The sequence below is a fragment of the Symphalangus syndactylus genome, chromosome 17 (genome assembly GCF_028878055.3).
Source record: "Symphalangus syndactylus isolate Jambi chromosome 17, NHGRI_mSymSyn1-v2.1_pri, whole genome shotgun sequence".
NCBI classification, from domain to species: domain Eukaryota; kingdom Metazoa; phylum Chordata; class Mammalia; order Primates; family Hylobatidae; genus Symphalangus; species Symphalangus syndactylus.
In genome coordinates, this window is record NC_072439.2 from 71,924,909 (window position 1) to 71,941,060 (window position 16,152).

General features: G+C 39.6%; 1 protein-coding gene across 1 annotated transcript in view; it reads left to right on the forward strand.

Moving 5' to 3' along the window:
* Positions 1–6,575, forward strand: part of PRKCI (protein kinase C iota) — an 89,931-nt gene extending 83,356 nt beyond the window's left edge. Inside the window, exon 18 of the mRNA XM_063621632.1 lies at positions 3,604–6,575. Coding sequence (XP_063477702.1) covers positions 3,604–3,691 — 88 coding nt within the window. The 3' untranslated portion in view covers positions 3,692–6,575. The remainder of the gene's footprint in view (positions 1–3,603) is intronic.
* The last annotated feature ends 9,577 nt before the right edge of the window (positions 6,576–16,152 follow it).

Below are 16,152 nucleotides of genomic sequence, written 5' to 3' on the forward strand. Positions count from 1 at the left end.
TATTTTTAGTAAGGACAGGGTTTGCCATGTTGGCTAGGCTGATCTTGAACTCCAGACCTCACGTGATCCACCCACCTTGGCCTCTTAAAGTGTTGGGATTACAGGCATGAGCCACTGTGCCTGGCCTATACTATATATAACCATTCAGTTACTGGTATTTGTATCCACTGTACCATTATAAGTTTTAATAGTAACTGTCATTTTCTCCTTTGCTTTATAGTGCATTATCTTATTTTCACAACAACTTTGTAAACTAGTTATTGTCATCTTCGTTTTACAGATGAGGAAACCAAGGCTCAGAGAGGTTAAGCAAAGTTACACAGCTATCAGGTGGCAGAGTCAGGATTCAAACCCAAATCTGACTGACTAAGACCTGTGCTCTTTCTACCACGCTGCACTGTTTCCCATTTGACAAGGACTGTCTTTGAGTTCCTGAGTATTGCCTTAAGATAGATTCCTAGAAAGATAATTAGGTCAGAGGGTATTAACATTTTAAAGCTCTTGATATGTATTGCCAAATTGCTTTTTTTAAGAAATTACATTGAGTTATTAAATCCAGCCATCAGTGATCTGATATATTTTTTGTGCTTATACTGCATCTTTTAAAAATATAGTTTGGAATAATTGGGAGATATTTTGATTATTTACCTGTTGTTACAGATTCATTCTCTCTAATCTCAAGGAGGCCCTTATTGTTTGGCAGTCATTTTACTTTTATCTTATTTCTTACCACATTTCTCCCAGCACCTGCTCCAAACAGTCTCTTCATTTCAGAAGGCTTCAGTTCTACTCCTTTTTCCATCACTGTTAATGGATTAACCTTGTCTTAATTTGATGCAAGGACTGATAACCTCTCTGACGTGACCTTGCCTCCTTTCCAGCTGTCCCCAGACCACCTTGCATCTCAAAATTGCTTTCTAACTCTTTTCATCATTTTCTTATTCCCTACTCTTGGAAGGCTCTCCTTTACAAGGGGTGTCCCTCCTATTTTCCTAGACCTGTTTCCTTAAGATTTCATTTTGTCAGTTATCTTTTTATTGGACCTTCTTTGATTTGTTTTTTTCTAGCTTGTTTCCCCCTGTGTAAGCACGCTCAGATACTCTGATTTTTCCCTTTGAACAACCACATTTGAACAACCATGTTTTTCCTCATTTTCATCTTGAAGCCTCAAAAAAAAAAAGTTAATAGATGTTCATGGTCAAAGAAAAATAAATACGCAGCACCTCTAATCAAACTTCTTCAGACTAGTCAATGTTGATTGTCTTGAAATTTTTTTTTTTTTTTTTTTTTACTGTCAACACTTCAACCCCTTACAACTGAACCTGTCCTAATCAATTTCTTAATTTCTAAATTGTAAAGCATTTTGGGGTCAGTCTTCCTCTTCCTTGATGAATGTAAAGCATTTGATACTCATGGCTTTGCCTTAGGTAGCACTGCCTATTCTGGTTCTGTTTCATCTCTGTGACTACTTTCCTCTCATGTGTTTTCCCTGTCCCCTTGAGACCAGGATGCTCCATGGTTCTGTTCCTGACAACCTTCTTTTTGCCATATACAGTTTGTACCTTGGAGATTTCAGCCAGCCCTGTAGCATAGATACCAGCTAATTAAATGACTCTCAGTTAAATGGCAAATGGTTATTGAGCAAAAGGTGTTATGCTAAATACTAGACATTCAAAGGCAATCAAGACAGTCTGATCTCCCCAAAAGCATACTGTCTACTAGAGGAGAAAGATGTGTACCAAGTCATTATTTCTGACAGCATTGTGTATTAGAAGGAACACTGGATTTAATCAAAAGATAGGAGTTTGAATCCCGATGCCACCTCTTACCAACTGGGTAACCTTGGATAGGAATTGCATAACTTCTGTGAGCCTGTTCTCAAATTGCCTACCTCATAAGGTTGCTGTGAAGAATAAATGCATGATGGTTTCTGAAGCACTTATCCTCTGCCGTTAGATCTCCTGAACTGCATTTCTGTTTAACATGGCCCCTAGTTTGTCAGCCAAGCAGCTCAAATATATGAAGTCTAAAATCAAAGTAATGACCCTTTATGGTCTCTTTCTATTGTTCTTAATCAGTTCCTTTTTTTTAGTTACCTAGTTCTGCTCACAGTTTGTCCCTGTCGTTCAGATTCCAGATGTCAGTGATTGTGGACTCCTCCTTTTTCTTAACAGATTACATAATACCTGCAGCTGCCAAGTCTTTGTGTTTTCATTATTTCATCATTTACATCAGATCCTTCTTTTCTGTTTCCATTGACACACCCTAGTTCAGGCCTCATTCAAGTCATACCCAGAGTATTGTATCAGCCTCCTAATTGATCTTTACTCCTTCACTTTGCAACCTATTCTGTATGCCTTGTGAAGTACCACTCCAATTCTTGAACCCCTTTAATCAGAAACCTTCAGTAACTCCTTCATTGCCTATCAGGTAACATCTATCCTCTTGGCTAGCATTTAAGGCCTCCCCACATCTGCTTCAGCCTTTCTAGCAATGCCTCTCACCATAATACAAACAGTGTTCTGATCAGTCTCAGCTACTCACCATTCCCTAATAGTATTATTGTCTCTGCTTCTGCCTCTGCCTGCTCATTCCTGTATATCCCGCCTTCATTTTTACCTATTGAAATCTTCCCATCTTTCAGAGCCACCTCAGATGCAACCAGATCTTTGATGGATCAAGGTGAAACTCCTTAGTGTAAACATCACTGGCCTATTTGATTTAGCCATTATTTTTCTTCAGCATCATCTAACACACTTCTATTCCTGTGCTCCACCCTAATTACTTGCATTTCCCCAGACCTACCACAGTCTTTCATCATTCCATTCATTAAGTGTTTGCAGAATGAATACTGCCTTCCTTGATTTCTCCAACTAGAAGTCATGCCTTTCTTTAGAACCATGGTTAGAACAGGACTTAGCTTACTGTGTATAAAATTTAACAAGTACTGCTTTCTCTTCCAGTAGGAGTTACCTCCCCTCCTTGAAGGAAGGGACTATACTCTGTAACTTTGTGCTTCTTAGTATGGCGTATACGTTTATGTATTAAATATTTGATAGCACTACTCACTGTATATTAAAGTAGAAGCCCAGTGTAACAAAATGCCAACCTCTCCCCTCTCTGTGACCCATGATCTCCCTGCGGTGTTCTCTCCTCATTCCAGGTCTCTCAGTGTACTTGTTCCTATTGCCTTTTCCTTTTGGCTCACTTCCTCTGGGCTACACCATCTAACATCTGGCTGTTGAGGTGACTACTAAATTGAATGCTAATTCAAACCTGGATGTTCACCTGTAACTAAGAATGTTGTTCTGGTCAAAAGTTAAGATTAACTGGAATCGTGACAACTGGTGTCTTTTTTATTCGCAGTCCTCAGTTTTGAACTCCTTTTTGGCTCTAAACTTGCTTGTGGGATTATCGGGGCTTTTTTAATTTTCAGTACTCCATTCTTGATTCGTCTAGAAAATTTGGGGGATTAATCTAAAAATTTATAGATTTTCTTTCAGTACAATTAGCCTAATTATTTGTTTTTTAATCTTATTTTACCATTTAAAGGTTGAAGAAATCTTGATTATGATCAAAATAAATTTATTTTTCTTTCAACAGTGACATTGTGAGGAAGATTGATCAGTCTGAATTTGAAGGTTTTGAGTATATCAATCCTCTTTTGATGTCTGCAGAAGAATGTGTCTGATCCTCATTTTTCAACCATGTATTCTACTCATGTTGCCATTTAATGCATGGATAAACTTGCTGCCAGCCTGGATACAATTAACCATTTTATATTTGCCACCTACAAAAAAACACCCAATATCTTCTCTCATAGACTATATGAATCAATTATTACATCTGTTTTACTATGAAAAAGAAATTAATACTACTAGCTTCCAGACAATCATGCCAAAATTTAGTTGAACTGGTTTTTCAGTTTTTAAAAGGCCTACAGATGAGTAATGAAGTTATCTTTTTTGTTTAAAAAAAAAAAGCAAAAACCACTGCATTGAAAAAGTATCTGTTGCATTAAGGCACATAGTGGGATTACATCATAAACCTCCCATAATTTTTGTCATTCTGTGTTAAATCATTTCAGGGTTTAATTTTGAAATAAAAGATTAATATAAAATGCAACAACTTTTTATATTACCTATTAGTTTTGGAGTTCTTTATGTTTAAAAATTCAGGTGTAAATTTTATTGCCTTGGATAAATAAGTTATTTTTTAAGGCAGCAGTTATTAAATTGGTAATAGAAGATGCTGCTTGCTTAGAATTGGGAAATTCAGCTGGGTGCAGTGACTCAACGCCTAAAATCCCAGTACTTTGGGAGGTTGAGGCGGGCAGATCACTTGAGGTCAGGAGTTCGAGATCGGCCTGGCCAACATGGTGAAATCCTGTCTCTACTAAAAATACAAAAATTAGCTGGGCATGGTGGCACATACCTGTAATCCCAGCTACTCGGGAGGCTGAAGCAGAAGAATCGCTTGAACCCAGGAGATGGAGTTGGCAGTGAGCCAGGATTACTCCAGCCTGGGCCACAGTGAGTGAGACTTGGTCTCAGAACAAAACAAAACAAAAACCAAATTGGAAAATTCTTCTTGAGTTAAAAAACAGACACTTTTTATTATGAATCAGATTCCAAATCATTAACTATTTTTGCAAAACTGGCACAAGTGATTTTTCTTTTTAAGTATGTTAACGGGGTAGCTCCTGAGCCTATCCCTTTATTGGAAACTTTAACTGCAGTGTTAATATATATACTGCAAAAGACCAAGGATGCAGTTGAGTGGAAAATTACTCAGTATATAGAAAGGAAAAAAACAAATTTAAAATAGACACAGAAAAGTACAGTGGTAATATTTTTATTTCCTATTGGAGAGTGAATCCCCACAGTTGCTTTTTGTGACTTGATTCAAATGAGGCACTCATTATTGTTACCAAACTTGTAAAAGCATTCCATGTATTCAGTGGAGGCAGAATGTATAATATTTTTCCCTTATAATTTAGCATACAGGAAAATTATTTATTTTTTAAGTAGGGTATCTTAATTATGCTCATTTCTTCCCCTAAACCACGTTATCTATATGATTGGACCCTGTTTGTAGAGTCTTTAGTGAAATCAGAAAAATAAAGTAGGCATGAATAAATGTTCAGGACACACACATACACTCACACACATCACAGTATCAGCTCTTTCAGTGAGTTTTTATTAACTGGATAACACATGTAACACATAGTAGAATACATTTCAGAGGCAGAGTTCCTCGGATTATTTTTTATTAATATTAGTGTTTAGCAGTTTATTATTTAAAGGGGTGCCAAATATAGCATCCTTCTGTTGTTTATTTTAAATATTTTTTTAATGAAAAGAGACTTAAAAAGTAACCATGATTATCTAAATTACTTAAAATTTTTTAATCTTAGTAAAACTTAATTTTAGGAAAGTTATCTAGTTTAAATTTCAACTGTTTTAAAACTTGTAGGCATTTAATAAATTACCTTTTTTTTGGAGGGGTGGATGCTACATTTCATTGGAAATGTCATTTTTCCAAAGTTTCTAGCTGTGTACTCTCTTTCCTTCAAATAGCATAAGTCTGAAAGCAATGAAAACCTCAAAGGAAAATGTTTATATACATCCACATGTTTATTTAATATGTTTCTCTTAACACCTGAAACTTGTTTTAAAACAAAAAGCAGTATTCACTTCAAATCATAAACTTAGAATTCTGTATCTCATGTCAGAAATATGTTTATGGCCTTGCTTTTAAGTGGTGCTGTTTCCCATAGGGCATTAGTTCTCAGATTTGGGAATGTGAAATAATCACCTAGGAAGTTGGCTTAAAATGCACACTAGTGGGCCCACCTTAGACTTCTTTTGGGGCCTTCGACCTCACTTTGAGAAACACCTTCTTCAGGTTATTCTTTATGTTTGTCTTGTGGTTAAATATTAGAGTATTCATGATAAAACATTTTGAGAAGGGGTAAGCAGTGAGTTATTACCCACAATTTAAAGCAAATTTTGAATGAATCTTTAAGTTAGGTATCTACCTTCCCACCAGCCCCCCAAAAAAACCTCTCAGTAGTTTCTATCAATAATGTACAAAATGATGAGCATTTTTCTATGATGAGGTTTTAACCATTATTCAGGGTGGTCTTTTGTTTTTAAATCTTTCTTTAACTAATAAGATTTACAATGTATATTTTATACAGAAATGCATTATAAATGTTTTTAATTGTGTTCTGTTTTTTGCAGTCTTTAAGTGCCATGCCAATTGTTTTTATATTCTGTAGAAGTTCACTCAAAATACTCAACAGGGGAGTAGGCAGTGGACAGTCAAAATGGTTGGAATTTTGGCGTTCTAAGAAAAACTTTATTTTGCATAAGCATGTGGTCAGATCATTTTGTGCATATGCAGCCTGGATTGGATGTTAAGTAAATGCTTATTCAGTGCCGGTACATTTACTTAAATCTGTTTTTATTTTTGTCATGTAGAATACTACTGTGGTCATCATAATGTAATCTGTATTTCTGTACCTTTTTTTTTTTTACTTTGAAGTCTTTAAATAAAATGTATAATACCCATTGAGAGTGGATCATTTTTCATATGTAGTATGTCAGAAATTTGTATAAGAACAAAGATGCATCAAAATTTGTTCAAGAAAAAATGAAAATTTTAGAGTTTGGAATTTTGCTGTACTTAAAGCAGCGTTCTGGTAGAACTGATGCTGTAGTATTTACATTTAATAATGTTATATTTAGCTGGACATAGTGGCTCATACAGCACTTTGGGAGACTGAGTGGGGAGGATCACTTGACTCTAGGAGTTTGAGTTTGGCCTGGGCAATATAGTGAGACCCCATCTCTACAAACAGAAAAATAAGAAATTAGCCAGGCATGCCGGCAAAGTGCCTATAGTCCCAGGAGGCTGAGGTGGGAAGATTGCTTGAGCCCAGGAGGTTGTGGCTGCAGTGAACTATGATCATGCCACTGCACTCCAGCCTGGGCAACAAAGTGAGACCCTGTCTCTCAAAACATTTTTAATGTTATATTTATTAATGTAGATATTATTAAAAATTAGGAATTAAAATATTCTCCACTGTTTATTTTAGCAACAGGGTCTCACTCAGTCACCCAGGCTAGAGTGCAGTGGCATGGTCATAGCTCACTATAACCTTGAACTCATAGGCTCATGGGATCTTCAGCTTGGAGTAGCTGGGACTACAGGCATACACCAGAGACACATGGCTGTTTTGTTGTTGTTGTTTTTGGTAGAGATGAGGTCTCGCTTTGTTGCCAAGGCTGGTCTCAAACTCCTGGGCTCAAGTGATCCACCCAATTTGGCCTTCCAAAGTGCTTAGATTGTAGACATGACCACCACACCCAACCCTCTCCACTATATTTTTAACTCATCTTTCCATTCATCTCTTCTAATTGGAAAACTAATTAGTAAGACATCAGCTGAACGTAGAACATTTTAACTGGTTTTAAAACTGAAGCAAGGGTGGACACAGTGGCTGACGCCTGTAATCCATGCACTTTGAGAGGCCAAAGTGGGTGGATCACCTGAGGTCAGGAGTTCGAGACCAGCCTGGTCAACATGATGAAACCCCGTCTCTACTAAAAATACAAAAAATCAGCTGGGCATGGTGGTGGGCACCTGTAATCCCAGCTACTCAGGAGGCTGAGGCAGGAGAAGCTTGAACCTGGGAGGCAAAGATTGCAGTGAGCCGAGATCGCGCCACTGCACTCCAGCCTAGGCAACAAGAGTAAAACTGTCTCAAAAAATAAATAGCAGGCGCGCTGGCTCACGCCTGTAATCCCAGCATTTTGGGAAGCCAAGGCGGGCAGATCACGAGGTCAGGAGATTGAGACCATCCTGGCCAATGCAGTGAAACCCCGTCTCTATTAAAAATACAAAAATATTAGCCAGGCCTGGCGGTGTGCGCCTATTGTCCCAGCTGCTGGGGAGACTGTGGCAGGAGAATGGCGTGAACCTGGGAGGCAGAGCTTGCAGTGAGCCGAGATCACGCCACTGCACAACAACCTGGGTGACAGAGCAAGACTCTGTCTCAGTAAATAAATAAAACCGAAGCAAATTTAAACAGATTCAGAACAGATTATCTCTTTATGCTTTACAGTGGTCTAAAATCCACTATTCTTTTTCAATTGTAACTAGTGTCCATATCGTAGCTAGTGTCTATATAAACAGTGTGAGTGCCTTTACTTTCTTTTTTCTTGTCTTTTTTTTTTTTTTTTTTTGGTAGAGGCAGGATCTCACTGTTGTCCAGGCTGGCCTTGAACTCCTCCATCTTTCTGCCTCAGCCTCTCAAAGCACTGGGATTACAGGCATGAGCCACCGCACCCAGCCTTCCCAGATAGGATAATTATTTTATCCTAATTTCAACTCTTGCTTAAAATGAAGTTCTAGGCAGTATTAAGAAAGTACTTTCCAGGCTATTCCCTGTATCACATCATGAATTTGGTTGTTTTCTGTGAGTTAATAAAATCCTAAAACAGACTCCACAGAGGAACTTGAAGCTTTAGGGAAATTTTTCATTAAGGCATTCCATCACTGGGATAACCAGTTTCTCCCCGAAAGGTACAACCAATCTCCAGTCCTTGAAACTCAACAGCTTGCTTTGTGGACAGCGCCTAACAATGAGTCATTTGGTCTATCTGAAGGTCTCCTTTCCTACATTTGCTCTTGTTTACTCTAGAACTTAAGGATCAGTTAAGAACCAGATGGCTGGGTGTGGTGGCTGACACCTGTAATCCCAGGACTTTGGGAGGCCAAAGTGGGTGGATTGCTTGAGACCAGGAGTTCGAGACCAGCCTGGGCAACATAGTGAAACACCATCTCTACAATTTGCTGGGCGTGGTGGCATATTCCTGTCATCCCAGCTGCTCGGGAGGCTGAGGTGGGAAGATTGCATCAGCCCTGGAGGGTGAGGCTGCAGTGAGCACTCCAGTCCAGGTGACATAGCAAGACACTTGTCTCAAAAAATAAAAATCTGAATAGCTTATATCCCTAGGTTATTCCAGAATACACTGGAATTTACTGTGCACGATGCTAAATAAGGCTAATAAAAACAACCTCTGCCCTTGATGTTAAATGTAGAAAACAGACATACTGAGATGTTCATCTCCATAAGGAATAGTCCAGTGACAAAAGCCAAATAAATGCATGAAAATACACCTTATGTAATCATGATGGTTCACTAATGAAACAGGAATTTTATTTAACATTCTTTTGTAATTAATGCTGGACATTTTTCAGATTTATGGTAGATTCCACAGCTTTCTGGGTTTATATATACACAATAAGAATAGAATCTTTAGATCAATCTCTTAACATACACACTGTGAGATTGTTTTTGGCTTTTGTGCTGAGAAATATGAATTGGATTTTGCCTGGGTATGGGAGAGCAGATTGTCAGATGCTTCTGCTTAGATTAGATCTTTTACAGTCCATCTCTGAAATTTATAATTAAAATGAATCCAGCTCAGAATTTAAGAGTGATTTTTGTGGCAGTGCAATTCACTTTCATGTAGTAACTTGTGCCTTACTGGTGTTGACATTTTATTTTTACTCCAATTACTATTTTTAGTATTTGTATGAACAAATTATAAGTACCTAAGAATTAAGTGGCTGTTTAATGTGATCTTTTCAAGATATCTGAAAATGAAAACCCATGCCAGATGGATTCACTAGACTTGAGAGGGTTAAGTTTTAATCAGCAATTTAGCTGGTCAGAAGCAAATTCTAATTGTTTAAGAAAGAGCCTGTTGAAACGCTCTAGCACAATTTTTGAAAATTTAGATGCTTTGTTTTTTCCATAAAAGGGAAGTGCCGGGTGGTTTCTAGAGGTAGTGCCACGTAACCAGATTTAAAACTTGCATGAGATAAACTATCTGCAATGTGGGTGGCTACACTTGATGACTTTTTACATTATTCATAATATATTTAGGAATAAAAACATATAAAGCAACTTAAATACAGAAATTTAGCTCACGTTTTACGGCCTTTTACAGAAAATTTTTTAAGAAAAATGTTTTTTGAGGCAGTAGATTTTTATTTAAACAGCCAGATTTTTTCTTTTTCTTTTTCTTTTTTTTTTTTGAGACAGTAGTCTTGCTCTGTCACCCAGGCTGGAGTGCAGTGGTGTGAACTTGGCTCACTGCAACCTCCGCCTCCCAGGTTCAAGTGATTCTCATGCCTCAGCCTCCCGAGTAGCTGGGATTACAGGAGTGTGCTACCACTCCCGCCTAATTTTTGTGTTTTTAGTAGAGACGGGATTTCACCATGTTGGCCAGGCTGGTCTTGAATTCCTGACCTCAAGTGATCCACCGCCTCAGCCTCCCAAAGTGCTGGGATTACAGGTGTGAGCTCCCGCACCCAGTGCTGAATTTTTAATTTAAAGATCATGAAAGAACATGCATTTATGTACAGTTTGGCTCAAGTTTATCCCGTTAGAAACTATTCATTTTCTAACAGGGAAATTTGAATCAGTGTGCTAAAGACTTGCTATCTTCCTAGATTATTTTATGTTTTAAATTTTCATTTATGTATTTATTGAGGGCCTTATAGTGTGTCTAGCACTATGCTGATTCTGTAGGATTTGGGAAAGTGTTAGTTAAATAATTTTTTGTGACAAAAGGAATAAATGCATTTCAGAAAAGTTGGCTTAAAGTTTAAAAAAAAGGCCTGTGTGTATGTTATTCCTTTACTTAGAAGATATTTCCCATGATTAAAATAAAAATAAACGTTCTCCCCCATTAGTGGGGAGTGCGTGATAAGGGGGCGGGGTAGGCCTGGTAGACTGCAGTGTGCCTGGTTGGCAGAATACTGATTCTATCTGCTTCACCACCACCAGGGGCCAGTCTCCTGCTATAATGAAGGTCACAGTTACCAGCACCATAGCCCTCTGGAGGAGCCGGTGTATTCACTACAGGCCGGTTACCTAGCGGTTCCAGGATTTTATCAGTGCTGATCATGTGTATTTTGATTTTACAGAACTATTAAAAGTCAATATACCAGCCGGGCGCGGTGGCTCACGCCTGTAATCCCAGCACTTTGGGAGGCCGAGGCGGGAGGATTACTTGAGGTCAGGGGTTTGAGACCAGCCTGGTTAACGTGGTTAAAACTCGTCTCTACAAAAATAAAAAAATTATCCGGGTGTGGTGGTGCATGCCTGTTATCCCAGCTGCTCGGGAGGCCGAGGCAGGAGAATCACTTGAACCAGGGAGATGGAGGTTGCAATAAGCCAAGATCGCACCGCTGCACTCCAACCTGGGCGAGAGGGCAAGACTCTGTCTCAAAAAAAAAAAAAAAAAAGTCAATATACCCTTTGAACTGTTCTTCAGAACTCTCTAGTATGTTATCAGGGAACCTGGAAGGTTTTGTAATGGAATTGCTCTGCCTACTTTAACTATTCTGGATGTTAGAACTTCCATACAAATTAAACACAAATAGGGCCTGTTAAGTGCCACGCACTGGAGATTCATCAAGCAAGAGTCTAATTGTGTCATGTTTCATCTGTGAAGAATACTTTCAGTTGAAAATAAAACCAGGGCTGATTTTGGTCATTAAAACACAAAGGAATTCAATTAAAACAAAATCCAGGAAATTATCCACATTCTTTAGTTGTTGTAAACTTTTTTTTTTTTTCGAGACGGAGTCTCGCTCTGTCTCCAGAGTGCGATCTCGGCTCACTGCAACCTCTGCCTCCTGGGTTCATGCCATTCTCCTGCCTCAGCCTCCCCAGTAGCTGGGACTACAGGCGCCCACCACCACACCCGGCTAATTTTTTTGTATTTTTTTTAGTAGAGACGGGGTTTCACTGTGTTAGCCAGGATGGTCTCTATCTCCTAACCTCATGATCTTCCCGCCTCGGCCTCCCAAAGTGCTGGGATTACAGGCGTGAGCCACTGCACCAGGCCAGTTGTGAACTTTCTATATCAAATGTTGCATGGCATTAAAATAGTGTCATTTACTATGACCTGGTATTCATATGCAAAGAAAAACTTTTTAAAAATAGTGTCACTCACAGCCGGGAGCGGTGGCTCACGCTTGTAATCCCAGCACTTTGGGAGGCCGAGGCGAGCGGATCATGAGGTCAGGAGATCGAGACCACAGTGAAACCCCGTCTCTACTAAAAATACAAAAAATTAGCCGAGCGTGGTGGCGGGCGCCTGTAGTCCCAGCTACTCGGAGAGGCTGAGGCAGGAGAATCACTTGAACCCAGGAAGCAGAGGTTGCAGTGAGCCGAGATCATGCCACTGCACTCCGACCTGGACAACAGAGGGAGACTGTCTCAAAAAAAAAAAAAAAAGAATTTAAAAAATATTTTAAAATAGACAGAGAGGCTGGGCACGGTGGCTCACGCTTGTAATCCCAGAACTTTGGGAGGCTGAGGCAGGTGTATCACCTGAGGTCGGGAGTTGGAGACCAGCCTGGCCAACACGGTGAAACCCCATCTCTACTAAAAATATAAAAATTAGCTGGTAGTTGCAGCTACTTGGGAGGCTGAGGCAGGAGAATCACTTGAACCGGGGAGGTGGAGGTTGCAGTGAGCCGAGATTGCGCTACTGCACTCCATCCTGGGCGGCAGAGTGAGACTCTGTCTCAAAATAATAATAATAATAATAATAATAATAAATAGAGGGGGAAGCTGGTACCTTAAAACCATAATGGGGCCTGGTGTGTTTAACTTATGTTTGATTTTCAGTGATGCCAAAGGAAGTTAACTTTCCCAAAAGAAGTTACTCTCATGTTAGGTCCGGTAAATGGAAATATTTTTTATGGGTTATAATTGCTGACCTTGTCCAGACATGTGTTAAACATTTTGTACATGTCTCATTTAATTCGAACAGTCCTCTGACAGTGTTTCCCACCCCAGAACTACTGAACTGAAATCTCTGGGAGGTAGGATCTGGGACTAGCATCTCAGGTTAAGTTTTGAGAGCTACTAGCCTGTACGAATACGTGCTATTATACCCATTCAACAGATGGAGGGGGAAATAGATGTAAGGAAGTTAGGTAGCTTATTCATGGTCTGTATGGCTCCAGTATGCCATTGCCTCTCAAGAAAACAAATACAAAATTTGCTCTAAAATATCAGTTTCAGGCCAGGTGCAGTGGCTCATGCCTATAATCCCAGCACTTTTGGAGGCTGAGGCAGGCAAATCACCTGAGGTCAGGAGTTTGAGACCAGCCTGGCCAACATAGTGAAACCCTGTCTCTACTAAAAAAAAAAAAAAAAAAGAATTAGCCGAGCTTGGTAGTGTATTCCTGTAATCCTATCTACCCGGGAGGTTGAGGCAGGAGAATCGCTTGAACCTGGGAGGTGTAGGTTGCAGTGGGCTGAGATCACACCACTGCATTCCAGCCTGGGTGATAGAGTGAGACTCTATCTCAAAAATAAAAAAAATTATAAAAATAAAATAAAATATCAGTCTCACTGGGAGAAAGTACACACACAATTAGTGCACTGTTTGTCAAAGAGTCTTGCTTACTTCTTGATGGCCATCTCTGGGTATCTGTTTAAGGCCTTACTCCCTTCTCTGAAACTGCATTGACTGAACCTTGCCAGGCCTTTTCCATAATGTTGTGCTCTTTCAGTGGTTTGAGCCTCCAATGTCATGTACCTATGAAATACACTTTCTCAGGCAGCCCAGGATCCCTTTCTTTGAAATTCTCAGAACTGTGTGGTAGCCCATCATAAATGATTCCTATTGCCATCATGGGATGTGAGCCTGTCCAACAAAATAGTACTGTTGCTGGCCTCCTCACTTGACTGTGACTCCCTTGGATAAAAAAGTACAGGAGGCTGCTGATTTCTGGGAAAGGAGGGAGGGTGCCTCTAATCCACTAGATGACTACTGGGGTTAGATCTCTTGAATATCTTGGAATAGTTATCTATGGTGACCATTTGAGATGTGCCTCCAGTAAACCCAGCCTCCCTTCCATTCTGCTCTGTTCTTGCCCTTACCAAACTCAACCTTCCCTTTGTCCTCCTCTCCTTTCTCCTGTGCACACTGGAACCCTCTTTCGGAGTAAATGAGCATCTATGTTCTCAGCTTTTTCATTGCACTTTTCCCCTTCTGACTATCCCCTGAAGACATTGCTTTTCTTGCCACCCTCTCTCAAAAGGAGGCTGTGTATTCTCTTGCTGTTTCCCTGAGTTCCACGTTCTGGCTCCTTCATGCTGCTTGTGTGTTATTACCCCTCCATCATGTGTAAAAAAACCTACATCTTCGGGGTTTACACTACGTGGCTGTGCCTCTTTGCCATATGCCACATCGCTGCTTATTGAATTTCATCTGAGGAAGGTCTGGCACCTGGGTCACTGATTGCTCTACCCCAAGGCCTGCCATCCTTGATAACTTCAGTGTCTAAATAGGCCAAGGATCCGACTGCAATCAAACACCAAATCCCATCCCTTCCTTCTTCTTAGTGTGTCCTACCACACTTGTTTCCACCTAAGGATCTTAACTCATGTTGTCCCCATACCTGAATACTCTCCTTCCCTCTTTCCCCTTATAGCCTTCAGGTTTGTGTCACTTCCCCAGAAACGTGTACTCAAGGCGGTCATATTTAGTGGTTCCCTCTGCTATTCTCTATCAATGACCCTTCATAGCACCTCTTCCTCCTAGCGTCTCTCACAGTGTGTGTGTGTGTGTATGTGTGTGTGTGTGTGTGTGTACACACATTTGCTGGTTTATTTCACTGTCATCTGTCATTTCCAGCAATCTGTATGTCCCTCAAGGACAGGGGCCATGTCAATTTCATGTACTTTTGGAGTCTCAGCATAAGAACAATGCTTGGCACACAGACCCTCCAGAAATATTTATAAAATAAATAAATAAATAAATAAATGAGTGGATAGACTTAGCTCTGTACTTTGAAAGGAGAGAGCTCCCACTGGCTCATGGTTCCACCATCAGTAGAGGTTGGCAAGGAAACTTTCACTGCTCCTGCTGGGTGAAGGCTAAGGAACCAGTAATGTTTTAAGGAAGAAGTGCAGAAGCAACAAAACATTTTTGGCTTCAGTTTTTTAAGTATTATTATTATTATTTTTTTTTTTTGAGATGGAGTCTTGCTCTGTCACCCAGGCTGGAGTGCAATGGTGCAGTCTCAGCTCACTGCAACCTCCATGTTCCAGGTTCAAGCAGTTCTCCTACCTCAGCCTCCCAAGTAGCTGGGATTACAGGTGTGCACCACCATGCCCGGCTAATTTTTGTATTTTTTTAGTAGAGATGGTGTTTCACTATGTTGCCCAGGCTGGTCTCTAACTGTTGACTTCAAGTGATCTGCCCGCCTCAGCCTCCTAAAGTGCCTCCCAAACAATTAACAAGTGTTTAAGAAAATATTTAGTAAGCTTGTTCTGTATTCCTACACAAAAAGTATAACAGCAACATATTCCACAAGAGTAAAGCAAAATAAGTAAAATTATTCCAAGTAAACAAATTAGGAGGCTTTTTATGAACTGGGCAACTGTTGGAACTAAGCTGGTATGGGGTTGTTAACTGATTGTAATGTGCCCAGAATTAGGATATTGATCCAGATTTTTACATTACCCATCCCTTTTGGGTTTGGTTTTTTTTTTTTTTTTTTTTTTTGAGTAGCAATTAGAGATCATTGGTTGGTTTACAGGAATAAACAGGGTTAGCCTAAATTGCAGAAACAAACTGAAAAATAACTAATGAGACTAGAATTTAATAACAAGTATACCATAGTTTTTGAAACATACTATTTTTCTTTCCAGTTTTCCATTTTTATTAAAGACAAATTATAGTAAGACTGATTTGCTTTATTATACTTGACTTGATTATTTGTATAAAGTGCAGCAAGAATATATTTTATATAGGCTTTTAGCAAATTGGCTTTAATGGAACTTTGTTCCATAGAAGGAATATTTTATTTTATTTTACTTTATTTTATTTTATTTTGAGATGGAGTCTTGCTCTGTTGCCCAGGCTGGAGTGCAGTGGCACCATCTTAGCTCACTGCAACCTCTGCCTCCCGGGCTCAAATGATTCTCCTGTCTCAGCCTACCAAGTAGCTGGGATTACAGGCGTCCGCCACTGCACCCAGCTAATTTTTGTATTTTTAGTAGAGATGGGGTTTCACCATGTTGGTCAGGCTGGTCTCGAACTC